The 22,214-nt window shown below is 42.4% G+C and overlaps 1 protein-coding gene across 4 annotated transcripts in view; it reads right to left on the bottom strand.

The window, feature by feature from the left end:
- The window catches only part of ptpn11b (protein tyrosine phosphatase non-receptor type 11b), a 138,842-nt gene extending 119,227 nt beyond the window's left edge, over positions 1-19,615 (bottom strand). For 3 of the 4 annotated variants that reach the window (XM_043676119.2, XM_043676117.2, XM_087980314.1), the window contains exon 1: positions 19,471-19,614. In XM_043676119.2, the coding sequence (XP_043532054.2) occupies positions 19,471-19,484 (14 nt within the window). In that variant the 5' untranslated portion in view covers positions 19,485-19,614. Of the gene's footprint in view, positions 1-19,470 lie in introns of all 4 variants that reach the window. The other variant, XM_087980315.1, reaches the window with a different exon arrangement.
- Between the last annotated feature and the right edge of the window lie 2,599 nt (positions 19,616-22,214).

Raw genomic sequence — 22,214 nt, 5'->3', positions numbered from 1 at the left:
CGAAGAGTAGGCATAGCTGGGGCCCATGGCTACTCCTTTGGTTTGGAGGATGTGGGAGGATTGGAAAGAGAAGTTGTTCAGAGTGAGGACCAGTTCAGTCAGTCGAAGGAGGGTGTCAGTGGAAGGGTACTGGTTGGTACGCAGGAAATGAAGAAGCGGAGGGCTTTGAGTCCTTCGTGATGGGGGAAATGGAGGTGTACAGGGACTGGGTGTCCATGGTGAAGATAAGGCATTGGGGACTGGGGAAGCGAAAATCATAGAGGAGGTGGAGGGCGTGGGTGGTGTCCCGAACGTAGGTGGGGAGTTCTTGGACTAAGGGAGACAGGACCGTGTCAAAGTATGCAGAGATGAGTTCGGTGGGGCAGGAGCAGGCTGAGACAATGGGTCGGTGGGGCAGTCAGGTTTGTGGATTTTGGGCAGGAGGTAGAAACGGGCGGTGCGGGGTTGTGGGACTATGAGGTTGGAGGCGGTGGATGGGAGATCCCCCGAGGTGATGAGATTATGGATGGTCTGGAAGATGATGGTTTGGTGGTGGGAGGTGGGGTCATGGTCAAGGGGGTAGTAGGAGGAGGTGTCCGCAAGCTGCCGTTTAGCCTCAGAGGTGTAAAGATCGGTGCGCCAAACTACTACCGCGCCTCCCTTGTCTGCCGGTTTGATAGTGAGGTTAGGATTGGAACGGAGGGAGTGGAGGGCTGCACATTCTGAGGTTGAGAGGTTGGAGTGGGTGAGAGGGGTGAAGAGGTTGAGGCGGTTAATGTCGTGGCAGCAGTTGGCTATGAAGAGATCGAGGGCAGGTAAGAGGCCAGCACGAGGTGTCCAGGTGGATGGGGTGTGTTGGAGGCGGGAGAACGGGTCGTCAGAGGGTGGGCGAGAATCCTGGTTGAAGAAGTAGGCGCGGAGGCAAAGGAGGCGGAACAATTGTTCGATGTCTCGCCGCATGTTGAACTCATTAATCCGAGAGCGTAGGGAATGAAGGTGGGGCCTCTGCCGAGGATTGATCTTTCATTTTCAGACAGGTGGAGGTCTGGAAGGATGGTGAAAATACGGCAGGGCTGGGAGCTCGGACCTGGTGTGGGGCTGGAGCTGGGAGTGGGGGCGGGGTTAGGCGTGGGGGCAGGAATCGGGGCCGTACATCACCTAGGAACCCTCCAACCACAAGGGATGAACTCATTTCTCCAGTTTCATTTCCCCTCCCCCCACCTTGTCTCAGTCCCAACCCTCGAACTCAGCACCACCTTCCGAACCTGCAATCTTCTTCCTGACCTCTCCGCCCCCATCGCCACTCCAGCCCATCACCCTCACCTTAACCTCCTTCCACCTATCACATTTCCAACGCCCCTCCCCCAAGTCCCTCCTCCCTACCTTTTATCTTGGCCTGCTTGGCACACCCTCCTCATTCCTGATGAAGGGCTCATTCCCGAAACGTCGATTCTCCTGCTCCCTGGATGCTGCCTGACCTGCTGCGCTTTTCCAGCAACACATTTTCAGCTCTGATCTCCAGCATCTACAGTCCTCACTTTCTCCTACAGGAGTTGGGAGGTCATGTTGCAGCTGTACAAGACATTTGTTAGGGCACTGTTGGAATGTTGGTGCAATTCTGGTCTCCTTCCTATTGGAAAGATGTTGCAAAACTTGAAAGGGTTCAGAAAAAGGTTTAAAAGGATGTTGCCAGGGTTGGAGGATTTGAGCTATAGGGAGAGGCTGAATCTGCTAGGGCTGTTTTCCCTGGAGCATTGGAGGCTGAGGTTGACCTTATAGAGATTTATAAGTCATGAGGGACATGGATAAGGTAAATAGACAAGATCTTTTCCCTGGGATGGGGGAGTTTGGAACAAGAGGGCATAGGTTTAGTGTGAGAGGGAAAAGACGTAAGAGACCTAAGAGGCAACTTTTTCATGCAGCGGATGGTGAGTGTGTGGAATGGGCTGCCAGAGGAAGTGGTGGAGGCTAGTGCAATTACAACATTTAAAAGGCATCTGGATGGGTATATGAATAGGAAGGTTTGGAGGGATATGGACTGGGCGCTGACAGGTGGGACTAGTTTGGGTTGGGATATCTGGTCGGCATGGACGGGTTGGACTGAAGGGTCGGTTTCCGTGCTGTACTTCGCCTTGAATTTATGACTAATCACACGGAAAAAAAAAATTCTTAAAAAAGGATATGTTACCAAAGTTAGACAAACATCAACAGTATTAGATCACTGTAAAGAATGGTTTCAGGAAGAGGAGGAAATCAGATAACTAAATTAGTCATTAAAAGAAAAATAAATGATTAAAACAAAGTTTGTTAACATTTAATAGAAACAATCTTCCTCAGTTTAAAAAAAAAATTAGTGTCAAAAAGGTTTAGTGTGTGAGAAACATTATAAATATCCTTCTGACTGCGTTGTGTGGTAGAACAGTGACAAAACTTCAAAAGGATTTCACTGGCTGTAAAGTGTTTTGGGACCTCCCGAGGTCATGAAAGGCAATTGTATAAATGTGGTTTTGTTTTCATTCATTCGTTGTCAATTTTTCCAAAAGAATCCCTTTAACTGGTAACTAATTTGTTATTAAACCTTTCTGAACAGCTTGTTAAAGGTCAGAATGTGGGTGTAGGTACAAAAGTAGCTATCTGAATTCTACAGCAGACATATATCTTCCATTCATATTCCAACTTGATTTTGTTTCCCCTTTCGAAGCTGCATTACTCCACATTCCTTACTAACAACAAATTATACTGGGCTTTGAAAAGTACGAAACAGCAAATTTCATTTATCCTCAAAATTTGAATGAAATAAAAATCAATTCACATAAATATATATATCAGTTCAATGAAATATATTTTCAAATTGCATCTGTGCCCTTTGTTGAATAGAAAAAAAAAGGCATTTCTAATTTTGTTGAAAACAGAGAGGGTTTCTACTTGGAATGGCAGGTTAACTAGTTTATTTTTCCAGATGATGTAAACGTTCGACATTCTTACCAATTTTATCGCCTCGGAGAACAATCCCCAAACAGATTTTGCTTGGGGTGGTGCTAAATCTCTCATCCCATGTACACACTTCATTTCTTTTTGGAATTGTAGATTCCTGAATATGGCATAGTTACAACGTTTTTTTCAAAAAAGTTATCAGGAGAAAATAGGTTATACTTCTGTAGATCCACAAGTCCAGTAGTGTTCAGTAATTAGCAAAAGAATCTTTATACGGCTCAACACAGATGCACTAATGGTGTAGGCTGATCAAGTATTAATCATATTGAAGTCTACAAAAATAATTACATTTTAAAAATTCTAAAGCAGTTAAGTCTGGATAGCCATTGATCCTGAATAAAATATTCAAACTTAGCCAATTGGTGTTAATATTTGGTAATTTTCTTATATAAATTATTTTTTTGATCATTCGGTTTCCTTCCTCTATTTCCTCATACCCAAGCACGAGACCCTTTCAAGTCCGTGAAAACCAGTAAAATAGAAAAGTATAAAAGGTGTTGGCTCTCAATTTCAGCAAAACCCACCTAACATTTGTGCTAGCACATTTTCTTTTTATTTCGTCAGGAGTAAAAATAGGAAAACTGGCAAAGTCATATTTATTTTATGAAATCTATGTTGCAATATTTAAATTAACAGTAGATAAATGCACAAAGCCTTACAGAATATGAGCTGAAGGATGCATAAGCAGAGGAGAAAATAAGTTTGCATGAGTGTTCATAACATGGTTATATAAATACAGGTAGCTGTGACAATGTGTATACTTAAAAAATTAATATGTAGTTTGTTCATTGTATTGCAAGGTATTTAAAGCACAGAAACAGATCAAATCCAATGTGTCACTTATTCCTTACTGACTAACCCAAATGAATCACAATCAAATTCTCAAATTAAACTAGAAAACTGATGTGAAAACCTAACATTTTGCTGAAGTGTCATAGATTGATAACAACAATTTTGTAATAATACTGAAGCTTTTACAGTTAAAAAAATTCTTTTTAATAAAAAAAAGTCCAATATTTTTAGTAGGAAGTTCAGCTAGTCTAAGTGGGAAGCTCAAGTGTGGGATAGCTGTTCATTGACCAATTGCTGAGGGAATTAGACACTAATTCTGTCCTGTCAGTCACAGGTAGGGTGCAAATGCAGATGGGTGGAGTTATGTAGGGCAGGTCCTACCACTATCCCTACGTGGTAGGGATAGGGAACGCTGAAGCTACAAAATGCAATGCCTCAGCTGTAGTCAACAACATGATAGTTCAAGCATCCTTACCCTTATATGATATTATTTTTATGGAAAGGGTACTGAGGGATAGGATTTATGAGTATCTGGAAAGACACTGCTTGATTAGGGACAGCCAGCACGGATTTGTGAAGGGTAGGTCTTGCCTTACAAGTCTTATTGAATTCTTCGAGGAGGTGACCAAGCATGTGGATGAGGGTAGAGCAGTGGATGTAGTGTACATGGATTTTAGTAAGGCATTTGATAAGGTTCCCCATGGTAGGCGGAAAGTCAGGAGGCATGGGATAGAGGGAAATTTGGCCAATTGGATAGAAAACTGGCTAACCGGTCGAAGGCAGAGAGTGGTGGTAGATGGTAAATATTCAGCCTGGAGCCCAGTTACAAGTGGAGTTCCGCAGGGATCAGTTCTGGGTCCTCTGCTGTTTGTAATTTTTATTTATGACTTAGATGAGGGAGTTGAAGGGTGGGTCAGTAAATTTGCAGATGATACGAAGATAGGTGGAGTTGTGGACAGTGAGGAGGGCTGTTGTCGGCTGCAGAGGGACTTAGATATGATGCAGAGCTGGGCTGAGGAGTGGCAGATGGAGTTCAACCCTGCCAAGTGTGAGGTTGTCCATTTTGGAAGAACAAATAAGAATGCGGAATACAGGGTTAATGGTAGGGTTCTTAGTCAGGTGGAGGAACAGAGGGATCTTGGGGTCTATATACATAGATCTTTGAAGGTTGCCACTCAGGTGGATAGAGTTTGTAAGAAGGCCTATGGAGTATTATCGTTCATTAGCAGAGGGATTGAATTCAAGAGTCGTGAAGTGATGTTGCAGCTGTACAGGACTTTGGTTAGGCCACAGTTGGAGTACTGTGTGCAGTTCTGGTCGCCTCACTTTAGGAAAGATGTGGAAGCTTTGGAGAGGGTGCAGAGAAGATTTACCAGGATGTTGCCTGGAATGGAGAGGAAGTCGTACGAGGATAGGTTGAGAGTTCTCGGCCTTTTCTCGTTGGAACGGCGAAGGACGAGGGTTGACTTGATAGAGGTTTATAAGATGATCAGAGGAATAGATAGAGTAGACAGTCAGAAACTTTTTCCCCGGGTACAACAGAGTGTTACAAGGGGACATAAATTTAAGGTGAAGGGTGGAAGGTATAGGGGAGATGTCAGGGGTGGGTTCTTTACCCAGAGAGTGGTGGGGGCATGGAATGAGCTGCCCGTGGGAGTGGTAGAGTCGGAATCATTGGCGACCTTTAAGCGGCATTTGGATAGGTACATGGATGGGTACTTAATCTAGGTTAGAAGTTCGGCACAACATCGTGGGCCGAAGGGCCTGTTCTGTGCTGTATTGTTCTATGTTCTATGTTCTATGTTCTATTATCTGCAATCTAGGAGTCGGTTGCTTCAACGAGAAGAAAAATGCTTGGCTATTACAACAACTTTCATATTGGGATGTTCAAAGAGACTAGGATAAAGTGAGGACTGCAGATACTGGAGATCAGACTCGAGCGTATGGTGCTGGAAAAGCAGAGCAGGTCAGGCAGCACTAGAGGAGCAGGAGAATCGACATTTCGGGCAATAAGCTCTTGATCAGGAATGAGGCTTGTGGGTCGGGGTCTGAGAGACAAATGGGTTGGGGGGCTGGGGAAAAAAGATAGCCAAGAATGTGATAGATAGATGAAGGTGGGGAAGAAGATGCTAGGTCTGAGACGAGGGTGGAGCAGATGGATGGGAAAGGCGATGGATAGTGCCAATTTGGAGGCTTGGGGCTAGGATACTGTGGGGGGGAGGGGAAGGGAGAAAGCTGGCGAAATTCACAGTAACCCCACGTGGTTGCAGGGTCGGAAGAAAGTGGAAGATGAGGCATTCTTCCTCTAGGTATTGGGTGATAAGGGTTTGGCAATGGAGGCGGCCTAGGAATTGCATGTCCTTGGCAGAGTGGGAGAGGCAACTGAAGTGTTCAGCCATGAGGCAGTAGGGTTTGTTGTGCGGGTGTCTGAAACGATCCACAAGTTGGCGTCCAGTCTCCCCAATGTAAAGGAGACCACATCGGATGCAATGGATACAGTAGGTGACACTGGTGAAGGTGCAGATAAATTTCTGTCAGATGTAGAAGGATCCTTTGGGCCCTTGAATGGAGGTGTGGGTTCAGGTTTTGCACTTCCTGAGGTGGCATTGGAAGGTGCTGGGAGTCGGGTGTGGGCTGGTGGAGGCGCATTGATCTGACAAGGGAGTCAGAGGGGGAATGGTCTTTCTGTAACGCTGATTGAGATGTGTGTGTGTGCACGTGTGCGAGTGTGTGTGTCCATCATGGTCAGGTCTGTATGTAGGTGGCGGAAGTTGCAGAGGATGATGTGGTGAGTACGGAGGTTAGTGGGATGGAAGGTGAGGACCAGCAGTTCTGTCCTTGTTTTGGGAGGGGTGGGGTTTAAGGCAGAAGTGGAGGAAATGCGCGGAGGGCATAGTCAACCATATGGGAGGGGAAATTGCAATCTTTGAAGAAGGAGGCCATCTGGGGTTTTCTAAGGTGGAATTGGTCATTCTGAGAACCAATGCTACGAAGGCGCAGGAATTGGGAATAAAGGATGGCATTCTTACAGGAGGTAGAGTGGGAGGAGGTGTAGCCTAGGTAGCCATGGGAGTTGGTGGGTTTGTAGTAGATATCCGTGGTTAGTCAGTCGCTGGAGGTAGAGAAGTCCAGGAAGGGAGGGAGGTGTCCAACATGGTCTAGATGGATTTGATGTCAGGTGAAAGGGGCAAGTGAAGTTGAGGAACTGTTCAACACACTCATGGGAGCATGAGGTAGTGCCAATAACAGTCACTGATGTAGTGAGGAAAAGTGGGGGGGGTGGTGCTGGTGTAGCTGTGGTAGATGGACAACGAGTCAGGCATAGCTGGGGCCTATGTGGGTGCCCACGGCTACCTCTTTGGTTTGAAGGGAGTGGGAGGATTGGAAAGTTATAGAGGGTGAGGACCAGTTCAACCAGGCAGATGAGGGTGTCAGTGTAAGGGTACTCGTTAGGATGCGGAGAGAGGAAGAAACTGAGGGCTTGGAGGCCTTAGGTCGAGGTGGATAGATATGTACAGGGACTGGATGTCCATGGTGAAGATAAGGCGTGGTGGGTCAGGGAAACGAAAGTCTTAGAGGTGGTTAAGGGCGTCCCGAACATGGGTGGGGAGTTCCTGGACTAAGGGGGACAGGACGATGTCGAGGTATGCGGAGTGGAGTTCAGTGGGACAGGAGCAGGCTCACACAATGGGTTGACCGACAGCTACAAAAAGTGAATGTATATTTACAAAACGGCAGGATATGTAAAATGTAGTGCCACCTATGTGCCTTTGGTAGGTTTTTTGCTGCCTTTCCCTCCCACTACATTTAAGCACTGTTCCAATGTCTATAATTGGAGTAGGGAGGAGAACCAGCCTCTAGCTGACCTGGAAGACTCAGGGCCAAGGTCTAAGAGAATGCCTTTCTCAGTTGCAGGCTTACCCTCCTCAGCAGGCATTGGCAAGACAGGTACAGAGTAGGTGGACAGACAGAGCATCTTCAGGAGTGCCCTGAGAACATATCTTGAGGCCTTGTGTTTGGCCCTTCCTTCCTTTGGGTGCCTGCTGACACCAACTTTTCTTCAAAGAAACAGGACACCTGGGACGGAGGTAAAGATCCCTCATCCTCCTCTCACCTTGTCACAGATGCAGAACGCCAATAACTAAAAAGGTGATGGAATGCAAGTTCATGCATATTTCCAGTGGACAGAGTGCGCTGGACAGGGGTTTCCTGGTAGTTGCTGACCTGTTCATGGAGGCAGCTGCACGTATGCATCTTGGAAACCACATTGTGCTGATAAATGTTGATGGACTTCATCCTTGATCCTGTTTACTGACTGCTTTTGACAAACCTATCCGATATTCCTTTGCATCTCAGTGCATTTTGACCGAGTCAGTAATGGCAGAAACTATGGGACCATCTTCTGCCTAAGGAGCTGCTGGTGCCTGGTCTCCAGCAGTGCTGAACACTCGAGTCCAGGGACATTTCTTCCCTGACAAGCCGCAGAGATGTTTCAGTCATGTGCTCACCAGATTTTCTTGATTAAAGTCGGTAGCACAGACAATCCAATGAGGTTAAAGTCTGAGATGCAGAAGGATGCAGATAAAAGCCTTGCTGGTGTGTCCTCTTAGTGTTGCATAGCTTTGTCCTTAGAGGTGGAGATTGAGCCAAGAGTAGGCAGTCATTCACAAAGTCCCACTAATACCTACATAAGTAGAAAGGTAGTTAATGGTGGAAAAGGGCTAAACGCCTGTTCAGGATAAGGATTAAATTATCTAGCATTGGCTTGTATGGTGCAGCAGCACAACATAATGAAGCTCACTCGCTTTGTGGCCTTTTGGCTGTTTGCGTCCTCACATGAGCAGTCCTGCTCTTTGCATAACTCACATGGAGTTTAATACCTGCCATCCCATTGCCAGTCTTGAAATCTCAGCCTGGTTAGGAGATGATTTTTGCCTGCAATTACACAATGCGAGGGATGGAATGCAATGGAAGTGATGTTAGTGGTGAGGCGAGGCCAAGAGGGGTGGGAGGTGTCTGCAGTGAGAGTAGGAAATGCAGAGGTCAAATAAAATTAGCATCTTGGGAGGATGACGTGGGTGAGAGCCATTGAATAGACATACAATCCTTAGTGTTGAATGCAGTATGAGTCTTAGTATGCAGTGGCAGGATTAGAGGGAGTAATGGCGAGTCTGGGAATGTGACATAATACAGCCGCAAATGGTGGCGCTTACCATTGAGAGTGCAAAGATTAGTAACCTTCTTTTGGCATTGTTGGGTGTTTCTTTTAACATGAGACACCATACTAGCCCAGGCAGCTATTTCTGTCCAAGCTAGCTGTGTCTGGTGGCATGGTTTGCTTTGGTGACCTGGAGGAGATTACACTGCTCTTCTCTCAATCGTCCTGTCTGGTCTGCACCTCCAAGTCTGGGGAACCGTGTGCCAGCTTCCTTTCTTGGGTTATTTGCTTAGTTACAATTGTAGGGCAGCAGAGTGAGAAACAGCAAGTAAGGAAGAGATCATTTTCTTTACAAGGGAAAGAGGGTGCTCAATAAATTTGAAACAACAGCGAAGGACTGTCAAAAATTAAAGTCAACAACTCATTATTAAAAGTCACACAACACTAGGTTATGGTCCACTAGGTTTATTTGGAAGCACTAGCTTTCGGAGCTCTGCTCCTTCATCAGATGGTTTTGAAGCTGGACCTTAAGACACAGAATTTGTAGCAAAAGATTACAGTGATACAATGATATATTGAACAGACCTAGCTTGTCAAGTCGATGTAAATCCCAGAACCTCTTTTCAGTCACATTCTCAAGATAATTTAAGGTTTTATAACAAAAGGTGACATCTTAGCTCAGATAATGCCTTAAAAGATGTGAAAATCAACTAGGAGAAAGTGAGAATTGCAGATGCTGGAGGTCAGAGTAGAGAGGGTGGTGCCGGAAAAGCAGAGCAGGTCAGGCAATATCCGACGAGCAGGAGTTTCGGGCAAGAGCCCTTCATCAGGGATGAGGCTTATGAGCAGGGGGAAAGTAGCTGAGTGCGTGATAGGTAGATGGAGATGGGGGTAATGGTGATAGGCTGGAGAGGAGAGTGGACCAGATAGGTATCAATATGGACTTCACTGGTTTCCTCATTTCACCTCCCGCGACCTTATCACAGATCTAACCTTCCACCTTGGCACCACACTCACGACCTGTCCATCTTCCTTCCCAACTATCCGCTCCACCCTCCTATCCAGCTTATCACCATTACCCCCACTTCCATCTACCTCCCCCCACTCCCATTTATCTCTCTACACCCTTGGCTCAAAAGTCTAATTCCTGATGAAGGGCTTTTGCCCGAAAAATCGATTCTCCAGCTCCTCGGATGCTGCCTGACCTGCTGTGCTTTTCCTGCATCACACTCTCAATTTAAAAAAGGTGCGAGTCAAACCAATCTCAAGTCGAGATTGGTCTGACTCATATCTTTTGAGGCATTGTCTGAGCTGAGATATCACATTTTGTTTTACAACCTTAAATTATCTTAAAAGAAGTTCTGGAATTTACATGTTAAAGAACCGAAACCAGCAAATCCATTCTAAAAGATGAAAAGGCTTGCTCAATCTATTATTGTATGACTGTAATCCTTTGCCACAAATTCTGTGTCTTATTGTCCAGCTTCACAACCACCTGATGAAGGAGCAGAGCTCCGAAAGCTAGTGCTTCCAAATAAACCTGTTGGATGTTAACCTGGTGGTGTTGTGTGATTCTTAACTTTGTCCACTGCATTTCAACACCGGCTCCTCCAAATCACAACTCATTTGTAACCGGTACACTGTATTTCAATAAGTATTACTGTCTGATTCACTTGTACCTGAAGTAGAAATTATATTTCTCAAGTTTTAGACTGCAAAGTAATATTAGGTCAACTTTAGAATGAAGATTACTATAACAGGACATAGGATTTATCTCAAAATACAAATAATCAATAAATTTACTTTCAATGATTTAAAGGAGACAATCGCCACTTTATTTAAAATGTCTTTAATAGATGCAGCTTAGGTTGCTGTTGTGATTGTAATGTTACAATGGTTTTGATTTACAGGAGATCAAAAGAGCAGTATACAGGTATTTGCAAGGAATTTAACAAGTGCAGTCACACCAGTGTTAACTTGAGGTACTGCTTTGTCAGTACAGTAGTAAGATGGTAAAGAAACAAATCTGAAATGATCAAACTAATGCTTTGAATGCATTTTGTTGAAGACAATTAAAATATTGGCTTGGATCATGAAATTTAGCATGCTGATCTTGAAGGAAATTGACGACTAGGATCTAGCAGACTCTGTGGCAGAGGCAGTATTTCGCTATGGTAGATTAGGACACTTTCAGATGTACAGCAGCAAACAAGGTAAGCAGCCAGTCCCACTGAAGTACTCTCACCACAGCCAACCAGGAAGTTAAAAACACGGAATTTCTTTACATTTCAGAGAGGAAAATTAATAATTATCTTCACTTCAGCGGTGATCAACCTGGTCTCAGGAGGAAATCAGTTACCAAAAAGCACTTAAAGAGGGCATGTTCCTCCATTTTTAAGTGCTTTTCTTCTAAACCTATTTAGGCTGAGTTTCTCAGACCTCAGGAAACCTGGTAGAGGAAGAACAGATATATTGCAGACTTACTCCAAGCCCTACAAACATACCTGCTTGTACACAACACCCCATGTCCTGACGATCTACATACACACCTGAACAAGATCATAATATATCCCCTTTGCCTCCTTTGTTATAGACAAATTCACCAAACCCACACTGTCAGTTAGACTGATTGTCTGGCTGGGAATCTACAAAAAAAATAACATATTCTGTAGTTAATTTATGCAGGGTGCCCAGGAAACCTGTTACTTTACCCATCCAGAACTATCTCCCCACTCAGTTTCCAACCGCCCTAAAAATATTGGGGTTACTATTTTAGCCTCAGCTTTAGGATTCCACTAGCAGCAGGACTGAATATTGAAGCATATTATCAAACTAAAGAAATAACTATAGTTATAACCAAACATTAATACTTTTGAACAAATTTTTATGAACTATATATCAAAAAGGTAATTATGAAAGAAAGAAACATGTAAATATATTTTACTAATTGCATTAATATATTGTATGTTTATATTAAAGCATTAATGTGAAATAATTTAGGATTACTGATTAGATTTTCTTTTCCTGCGGCATTGATTCATTTTGACAGTAATCCCACATTAAAGCTGCTTTCAGGGAGCTCTTGGGAGTAATTCCAAACAGGCATCAATGAAGCTCTTCCCTCAGCTATAGTTGCACCAATAGAATTGGAAAGGACATAGACATCATTAAAAAAAGAGTTTGGAAAACTTTTTCTAACATTCTAACAGTGTGGCCTTTAATATAATTTGCAAGAATTTAGTTTGTTTGCATAGAACATAAACAAAGTGATTATAAACTAAATTGAAATATCTATACAAAAGGTACACCAGAAAACTTTGTTTTGAGTCAGACTTAAAATTATACCATGAGAGAATGTTAACCACAAATTTTAAAAAAACTGAGTCTCAGCAAATCTTGTAGTGTCCATGGTGACAAAAACTGAGTTAATGTCAAGTCCAGTACAACTCCTCCTCATGCCACCCACAATTACAGATATCTTGGAGACATAAAACTTTCTTGAACAGCTGTTAGTGCTACGCCCTATCACACGCACACAACCTCTCTCTCTTCCTCCCCCCCCCCCCCAAATATCTACACCATCTCAATCCTCTCAAACCTGACTTGGTCATCAGTTTTGTTTCATTCCACCTAGGACAACAGTAGCTCCATACAGTTTGTATTATCCAAATAAGCAGTCAGTCCACTTAAATACAAAATAATTGACAGTTTTCTCATTGTTGAAGCCACTTTTCATATAAAGTCAATGAATCACTTTCTGCTATAAATTGCAGAAATCCCAATTTTAAAAATGTGGAGAATATCATTAATGATTCCAGTGGCATGATGCTTACTATAATGTTGCCTATACATTGACTGCATTTTTACAGAAGAAATTTCATAGAAAAATATTAATTTTAAAAATAACAGTTGTAAGGCCTATAGGATAACGGTTGGGTTGGCAAGCAGTGGGGGAAATCAAATTATCCCCATTTCAAAAAAGGACATGCTAAATCAAAAATTAATGCATCTGTAGACAGTTTCTGCTAACATTGTATAATTCAAAACATAATAGCCATTCAGACTTTGAACCTGTTTCAACATTCACTTAGATCATAGCTGATTTGTATCAAATCCATTTATGTACTTTGGTTCCATATCCCATTACATTCTGACCTAACAAAACTAAATCAATTTCAGTTTAGAACTTTTCAACCGATACAGCTTTAACAGCTTTTGGGATTACTCCTTACATAAAGGACGGACTTCGACACTGCCTTTGAGGAAGCCTAATTTACCATCTTAGTCTGGATTGTATCACTAAAGGAAATGGTTTTGTTGAATCCAACCTATCAATCCTTTAAATTATCTTAAATATTCTATAATCAAGTGGATTCAAGTCTAGTCTATTCAATTTATCTTTCTAAGTTAACCCTTAAATTTCACTGCTGAATCTATGACGCACCATTACCAAGGGCAATATATTCTTCCCAATGTCGACTGTATAACTTCCATCACTTTTATTACAACCCCTCGGAGAGGTATGTTCATTTTGCAATTATTTATTAGTTGAAGTATGTGGACACTTAGATTCCTTGGCAGCTCTATTATTCCTAGCATTTTGACTATTACAGTTTTTTTGGCCAACAGTACGATTCTCACTTCTCCACACTGGACCACAAATGGCACAGATTTGGCCATTCGTTTTAAATTAACTAATGTTCCTTTGCAACTTCCTATTCCTGTCTTTGGTACTTGCTGCGCCTCCTGGGTATTTTCAGCAAACAGAGATCCTCTTGAATTCTATCGAGATCACTGATCACTTAAAAACTAATGCACCAGTACAGACCACCACTCATCACAACTTGTCAAGTGTAGTACGCAGGTATTATCACTGTTCTGACTCCCATTTCCATAATCACATCATTTTCACTTTTACTAATAACCTGTCATGTAGAATTGTCATCAAACACTTTCTGGCAAGTCAAAAAACTTGTACATTTTAAAAAGAATGAGACTTGTTTAATGATCTATTTTGTTTACTATTTCAACTGAAGAATTATTGCAAGTCCTGAAGAAACAAGTACAAAGGAAATATCATTAAACTTTGCAAGGCAAACTGGCGACACAAAATTAGCTGTGCATGCAAATACCCAAATGGTTTAAGAAAGGAAGGAACTAGAAAACACCAATTTATTTTCAATTCCTGAACCCTACCAATGCTATTTCAAAGCCAGTCTCCTGCACATTTTATCAGTTTCATATCTTTGATTTTCCTTCACTATTGAAAATTAAATCCTTACGTTTGCTCATACACAATCTCAAGCAAATGCAAAACAATATAACATTTCAGAAACAATATGGTTTAGCAACCTTTCAATAATTAAAATTAGTCTGTTAGGACTATCTGGTTCATTTTTGCACAAAAATAATTCTAGTTTCCCTCTGAGCAGGTTAAAAAGGAAATGATTAACATCCCAAAACTATCAGAAGCCTTTATCCTTAAAATTTTGCAGAATTCAGTTATTAGAATTGATTTTGGATCTTGCACAAAGTTTAATGCTCGCCTGAAAACAGTTTCAGTCTTGGGATATGTAAACATCTGTTCAAGGTTGTTTTAGCCAGTAAATTTACTGGAACAAGGAGGATTAATAGAAGATTGATAAGGTTGTTCCAAATGGTGAGGGATTTTGACAAGGTAAAGAGGGAAATATTAATTCCACTAATGGACTGGGCTTTTGGCTATGCCCTTTACTGTTCATTGAATTACAGAAATCATAACATGGAAACAGGCCAATAGTCCATGCTGGTGTTTTCTCTCTGCATAAGTAGTATATCTAATTTTATGCGCCATGGCCATGTGTCTTGTTTTACATCCACTAGAAAGAAATGTATTCCTTTATAATTTTAAGTACCTCAGTCATATGCTATAATTTCTCAATTAATACAGTCCAATTTCACTTTCGAAAACCTTTCTTTGAATTTCTTTATACCATGCAGAATCCAAATGAATATGTGCTGTATCTTGCTATTATCTCAATCGATGCTATTTTTAAACTTGGTCTTTGTCTGTGAGTCAGGCTTCTAGAGCCCAGTCTACCTTAGCAGAAACAACTGCTATTTAGCTTCCAGGTTTTTGGTTAGACCTGGTGTGCCACCATTCTCAATAGGATGGTGGCAGTCACTTGGCTGCCATTCATATTATTTAGAGGGAAGTCAGACCATCTGCATCAACAACCTGCAACTCTTTCTGACCTTGGGACCATTGCATAAATATTAATACCTGATCATCGGGTCAATTCCACATGTACACTGACAAAGCCAAGATTTGTCTCTCTGCTCCTAATCTCTTGATTCATCCTGCACCTCAGCGATATCAGACTACCTGACTGATATCCAATCCTGACAGCCACAAATTTTTCTTCAGTTAAACACTGGGAAACCCAATGATATCATCACCCCTTACAATAAATGCCATACTCTTCCCACCTATTTGACTGCACTTTTTCCTTGGACTCCCATTTTCTCATGGTCAAGTAAATGGTTTGTAAACTCAGTCTTATGTGACCTGGACAGGAGTTTCCAAACTCTCCATCTCAAAGACTGCTTACCTTCACCACTTAGCATTGCTCAATACCATACTTGTACTTGCATTGGTACAACTGGTGCTGAAAAGTTTCTTCCATGCCATCTTTCACATCCAGACTCAATTACAGTACACACCATCAATGCCAATCATGCTCATCTAATAGCGATTATGAAGTCCCCAGGAGTTATTTACAAAGTTTTACAACAGAACTATTTGAGTAATGCTGTTGATTCTTCAATGAATTTGAACCTTGTTAGTCCCTGTATTTACTTATTTGAGTGTGCAAGGAATTAATAGGATGTAAACTCCTTTAATTACTTTATTTGTGAAAATGATCCTTTGTTTTGGTAATTGGAGTCCAGCTAAGAATGGAATGGGGTTCCTTCATGAAACATATCAAATTAGAGCTGCATGGGGACAGAGGGAAATGCCTGACTAGAGTCACAAGCATATATATATATATATATAAAATCTAGTTAAAATGGAAGTCAAGTCTCAATGACTTCATCAGCATCTGATTTGCATACTTAATAATATAAAACACCACAAGTCTCTGGTATATGTCCTTCATAAAGCATAGGCTACAGAAATGCTCAGGAATGAAAACACGTAATTTTAACCCCCATCTACCCAGATTCTGCGATAGGAGCCTGGCTAAAAGTCAATACTAGAGCTCTTGGGATGCACTGACAGTATTCTAATATCTGCCAGAAGGCCCAGGTTATGGCTGTTTATCATAACATTCCTGATGTGGAGGTGCCAGTGTTGGACTGGGGTGGACAAAAGTTAAAAATCACAACACCAGGTTGCTCCTTCGTCAGTTAGCTAGTGGAGCAGAATCATAGGACACAGAATTTATAGCAAAACATCATTGTGTCATACAACTGATGCGATATATTGAACAAACCTAGATTGCTGTCATCTTTTAGAATGGGTTGCAGGTTTTGATTCATTAATATGTAAATCCAAGAACTTCTTTCAAGTCACATTCCCAAGATAACTAAAGGTTTTATGACAAAAAAAAAAAGGTGACATCTCAGTTCAGACAATGCCTGGACTAGTTGATTAAAAATGTCAAAAAAAACACAATGATATTTACTTGAATTGTCATTAGTAATAATTGAAGCTTGCATTTTCATAGCAAGGTTCAAGCAAGCAGTCAGTAGTAATGAGGAAAGGTTCACAAAATAATTTTTTAGAGTAGCTGGTAAAATTTGTTTAGTAGTTTGGAGGGATCTGAAGTGGTCCATAAAGTCAACTGATTGCAAAAGTGGTATGTACTGCTGCTATGTAGTGGTTTTAAATGAGGACAAAATTTTGTCTACAAGCCATCAGTCTTCTCTCGGGATTTTCAAGTGATACAACTATGTGGATTACTGCACAATAAAATCATCATTGATGGTCCCTGGATAATCATTAATCCCCACAGTATTCTATTATTGTGGTCAAAAAACACTCAAATGTACATGAACTACATTTCCTTTCTGTTCATAACTGTATTCTGGTTGATGTGCGGCAACACGAAGATCCCTTTATAATGCACTGAGCTAGTAAACCTGCCAACAAAAGGTCTGAACCATCTGTAGTTATAACATTTCCAATGAAAAAGTCGTCAAAGTATTTCCCCAACAAGCATGCTAGTGACTTGCTTTACACAGTTAGCGACAGCCGATTCCTTATCCAATAAATGTGCCTCGGAATAACCTTAAAATTAGCACAGAAGCTTTGTGTCATTGGGAATTTCAGAGTTTTGTGAAGAATTGTCCAACTCCTTTAGCTACTAAGTCAACCCACAACAAACAGTAAAATTGGGTGACTGATTTCCACAGTGAGGCTGAGGCAGTAAAGCCTGGGCTCCTCCAAGATACCCAAGACTGGTGCAGTCAAGAAAGATTAGTGGAAATATTGTCCTATGATTTAAATGCAAACTTTATTACCTCACACAGTTAGGATTCACTTCCTCACCTTCATTTAAATCTTACAGAGAGAAATTTTGATCTTCATCAAGAATTGGAATTATTTCCAAAGACGACAAAATAAAGAGGAGATAACTTAGCTGGGCATCAGGAACTGATCAAAGTGCTTGAATATATTGTGGAAACAGATGTACAGCATGGAACCAGACCCTTCGGTCCAACTTATCCATGTCGACTAGATATCCTGAATTAATCTAGTCCCATTTGCCAGCACTTAGCCCATATAACTGTAAACTCTTCCTATTCATATACTCATCCAGATGCCTTTTAAAATGTTGTAATTATACCAGCCTTCACCACTTCCTCTGGCAGCTTGTTCCATACACACACCATTCTCTGCATGCAAGTGTTGCCCCTTAGGTCCCTTTTAAATCTTTCCCCTCTCACCCTAAAACTATGCCCTCTAGTTCTGGACTTCCCCATTCCAGGGAAAATATGTTGTTTGTTTACTCTATCCATGCCTCTCTGATTTTATAAACTTCTATCTGGTCACCCCTCAGCCTCCAACACTCCAGGGAAAACAGCCAAAGCCTTCTCCCTATAGCTCAAACCCTCCAACACGGCAACATCCTTGGAAGGGTTCAGAAAAGATTTACAAGTTCACAACATCCTTCCTATAGGAAGCAGAGCAGAATTGCACACAATGTTCCAAAAGTTGTCTAATGTCCTGTACAGCCACAACATGACCTCCCAACTCCTATACTCAATGCTCGAATAGAGCAATTTCATCTGAAATACTTATTATGAAATGTACTAATATAAGTATGTTAACAAGTATTCACAATTATACATTTGCTGAAAACTCTTTTCAACATTACTAAATATGCTGTTGAATTGTAACTTATTTTTTAAAAAAGTCACAAACAAACAGAAATAACTGTAAAACCAAGTAAATGTCATCTATATTTCTATTTCCTCCCTAAAAGTTTGTGCTTTATCAAATCAATCATTTAAGGAATTGATAAAATACTATAAAACATGGAGATACAACATAATAAAACCTGGAAAAAGTGCAAACATCAACTTGTCAAAAATTTACAGCATGCTAATACCATCTGGAGTATTCATTGCTTTCTAATATATATGTTCTTTCTGCCAGTGATTTAATTTCCTCTCATAAATCTTTTATTTCAACAGGCTACATGGTTATTCTGCATTATCTTCATGTTGACAAAAAAGGACCAGGAGTGAAAGATGATTTTAAAAAAATATCATAGTTGAATCATCAAGCCTGCTCAATTCTCTGCACGCCAAGTTAAATTCAATGCAATTGAATAAAGATAAAGTAAAAAGACCCTTATGTACAACTGTGGAGAATTCTAAGCAAGGAATGATCCTGAAATGTTTATAAATACATAAATTTGATTAAATCCATAAGAGAAACTTATAGTCTTGCAACCTTTAAAGAACAAGAAATCCATTTTGAATTGGTACTTACCTTAGAAAACAACCAAGTATTTAACTGCTTTCACAATTATTATTTTTCTGTAAACTATCCAGAGTGCATCCCCAAGTAAAACATCCAATTTATTCAAATAGTTATATTTTAAATTGCAAAGTGCATTTTTTTTTCACCATTATTCAAATACTTTGTTACACGTCCGTAACAGAAAGGTAAGAAAAACTATTAGCAAGTTGATGAAAGTCAAACTTTTGTTTAAAAACTAGTCGATGAACAGTGAAGTTCTATTAAAATCCTATATCGTAAACTTCAAGAGGTAAGCGAAACTGGACTTAATGGGAATTCTGAAATAAACAAAATACGCAGAGGACAGTTATATTTAAAGCCTGTCCATATCAAGTAATAATCTAATCATATGTATTTTCCATCCTCATAAACCCAAGGGCCTGCAAGATTGAACCGTACTATAGTTGCCACTTATTCCAGTGCCATGGATTTAGAGACGGCTCCCAACTAGAACTTTACAGGGAAAATATATATATATAACTCGTGCGTTCAGCAACGAGTGAAACACAGTTAACTAAGTGGTGGTGTGTCTTACCTCCGGGATGTCATGGCTGTTAAGAGAAGCTGGATGGATCCAGAGCCTGAGAGACCTCTGAGTGAGTGAGTGACCAGGAGACAGCGGCTACCGGCTTAAAGAGTACACCAGCCTTGGGACCTGTCCGATGATGGACACCTACTGCCCCCAATCCACAGCGAGTAGTCCGGCCCGACCGGCCCCGCCCACTCACGCGGTAGTCAATCGACAGCGCGCAGGTGCGTTAATTGACAGCCTAGTCGCCAATAGTGAGCCGGAGGTGTACCCACGCGGGGCACCGCCCACCAGCCGCAACACCCATTCGACGGCGCGGTAGCACCTTGATTGACGGCCAGCCCGCCAGCTGTGCGCCGGTAGATCCGCCCACTCGGGGTCCCGCCCACCACTGTCCCACCCACTTGGTGCGGCGGGGGGCCAATCGACGGCGGGCACACTGGATGATTGACAGCCTCCCCAAAACACCGGTCAGTCCCGTTGAGGAGCCGAGCTGACCGTTTAACGGTCACAGCCCCGCCTTCGCTCCGCGTGCGCGCTATAGGCTGACAGCTCTCACTTACCCCACGTGCGCGCGCGCTGTGCAACGACGACTCCCCCCGTCGCATGCGCACGCGCGCAATTAATTGACAGCTCCCCATGCGTGCGCGCGCATTAAACTGACAGCTATTCTCTGTGCGCGCGCTGGGTTGGCAGCTCTCCCTTCCCCACTGTGCACGCGCATTGGGCTGACAGCTCTCTCCACCGTGCGCGCGCATTGGACTGACAGCTGTGCATTTCTCCACGTGCCCGCGCATTGGGTGACGGCTCTCCCCGCCGTGCCCGCGCATTGGGCATCAGCTCTCCCTTTCTCCACGTGCCCGCGCACTGGGTGACAGCTCTCCCTTTCTCCACGTGCCCGCGCATTGGGTGACAGCTCTCCCCACCGTGCCCGCGCATTGGGTGACAGCTCTCCCTTTCTCCACGTGCCCGCGCATTGGATGACAGCTCTCCCTTTCTCCACGTGCCCGCGCATTGGATGACAGCTCTCCCTTTCTCCACGTGCCCGCGCATTGGATGACAGCTCTCCCTTTCTCCACGTGCCCGCGCATTGGATGACAGCTCTCCCTTTCTCCAACTGCATGCTGCCAGATGGGCAGGAGTTGGGGAAGTAGGAGTTTGAGTTAATGGGAGGGGGGTAGAGCGATGGAGGTGGGGAAGTGGAGGTAGAGTAAAGGGGTAGGGTGGGGTTAGAGTGAGGAGCTTGGACTTAAGGGAGTGGGAAGAGTGAACGAGTTGGGTGAAAGTAGGAGATTGATATATATGTAAGTTAGCTCGCTGATCTGCAAGGTTTGTTTTCAGATCTTCTCAAAATCTATTAGGAGGTTGAGGTAATGGAATGGGGAAGGGTCAGGATGGGGCAGAGTGAGGGAGTTGGGGGAGAGGAGCAGGGTAGAGTGAGGGAGTTTGGAGAAATAGCGGGTTGAGGTAGTGGGAGCGGGTTGAGGATGGGTGAAGAGTATGTATTGAATGGGGGAGGTGGGAGGGAGGAGGGGTGAGGTAGTTGGCGGATAGGGAGGCAGGGTGGGCATAGACTGAGGGAGTTGGAAGAGGGGGTATTGAGTGCAGAGTAGAATGAGAGAATTGGGGGAGGGGTGGGGCTGGGGAGGAGGGATTTGGTAGAATGAGGAAGTTGGGAATCTAGAGGGAGGGTAGAGTGAAGAGGGAGGCAGTAGGGGAGCAGGAGGGTTGATTAGGGTAAGGAGCAGGTGATGGGGGGAAAAGGCTACCAAAAAATTCTGGCAATGCTCAGCAGGTTTGGCAGTACCTCTGGGGAGAGAAGCATTGTTAGTGTTTCCAGTTCGGCATGACTCTTCCTTGGAAGACAATGCTCTGGATTTTGGTACTTTTTTAAAAATATATATTTCATTAATCTGTTCAGTCATGTTATTACATGCCTGTGTAATAGGTCGGACTTGAACCCAGGCCTCCTGGCTTAGAGATAGTGTCACTAAGACTGCACCATAAATACCTATTTTTTTTAATGTTCTTTTTAGGCAGAGGGAAAGAGGAGTGAGCAGAAGAGATGGTAGGGGTGTCCAAAGAGTGTTTGTGGTAGTTAAGGGATGTTAAATATGTGCACAATATTAGTAGAAAGTGGATCTGCTCTGCTGACAACAAAGGCAAGACATGCCTAAGAGAGGATAGAGGATGTAAAAGGAATGGAGGATACAGAGGCCATAATCTGAAGTTGTGGACCTCAATATTGAGTTCCTAGAAGCTACCTCTTCTGGATAGCAAACCCATTTTCTCGTTTTTCTACCTAATTGTACGCCTATTTTTTTAATCTATCTATCTATCTATCTGTCTGTCTATCTATCTATCTATCTATCTATCTATCTATCTATCTATCTATCTATCTATCTATCTATCTATCTATCTATCTATCTATCTATCTATCTATCTATCTATCTATCTATCTATCTATCTATCTATCTATCTATCTATCTATCTATCTATCTATCTATCTATCTATCTATCTATCTATCTATCTATCTATCTATCTATCCCATCTTCATTACAAACATTATTACTGCCTTTGTCCTTATCTCAGGGTACCCTCACAACCGGTTCCCCTTGGCTCTTCTCCAGTTTTGTCTAGAATATATTTTTATAAATCAAGCCTTTTCAGTTCCACAGAAGAGTAATCAAAACGTTGACTCTGTTTCTCCAAACATGCTGCTAGATGTGCTGAGTTTCTCCTGCACTTT

Source organism: Chiloscyllium plagiosum, unplaced genomic scaffold, assembly GCF_037043375.1.
Source record: "Chiloscyllium plagiosum isolate Xiang-an unplaced genomic scaffold, Cpla_swu_hap1 HiC_scaffold_37, whole genome shotgun sequence".
NCBI classification, from domain to species: domain Eukaryota; kingdom Metazoa; phylum Chordata; class Chondrichthyes; order Orectolobiformes; family Hemiscylliidae; genus Chiloscyllium; species Chiloscyllium plagiosum.
This window is presented reverse-complemented; position numbering and strand designations above follow the sequence as displayed.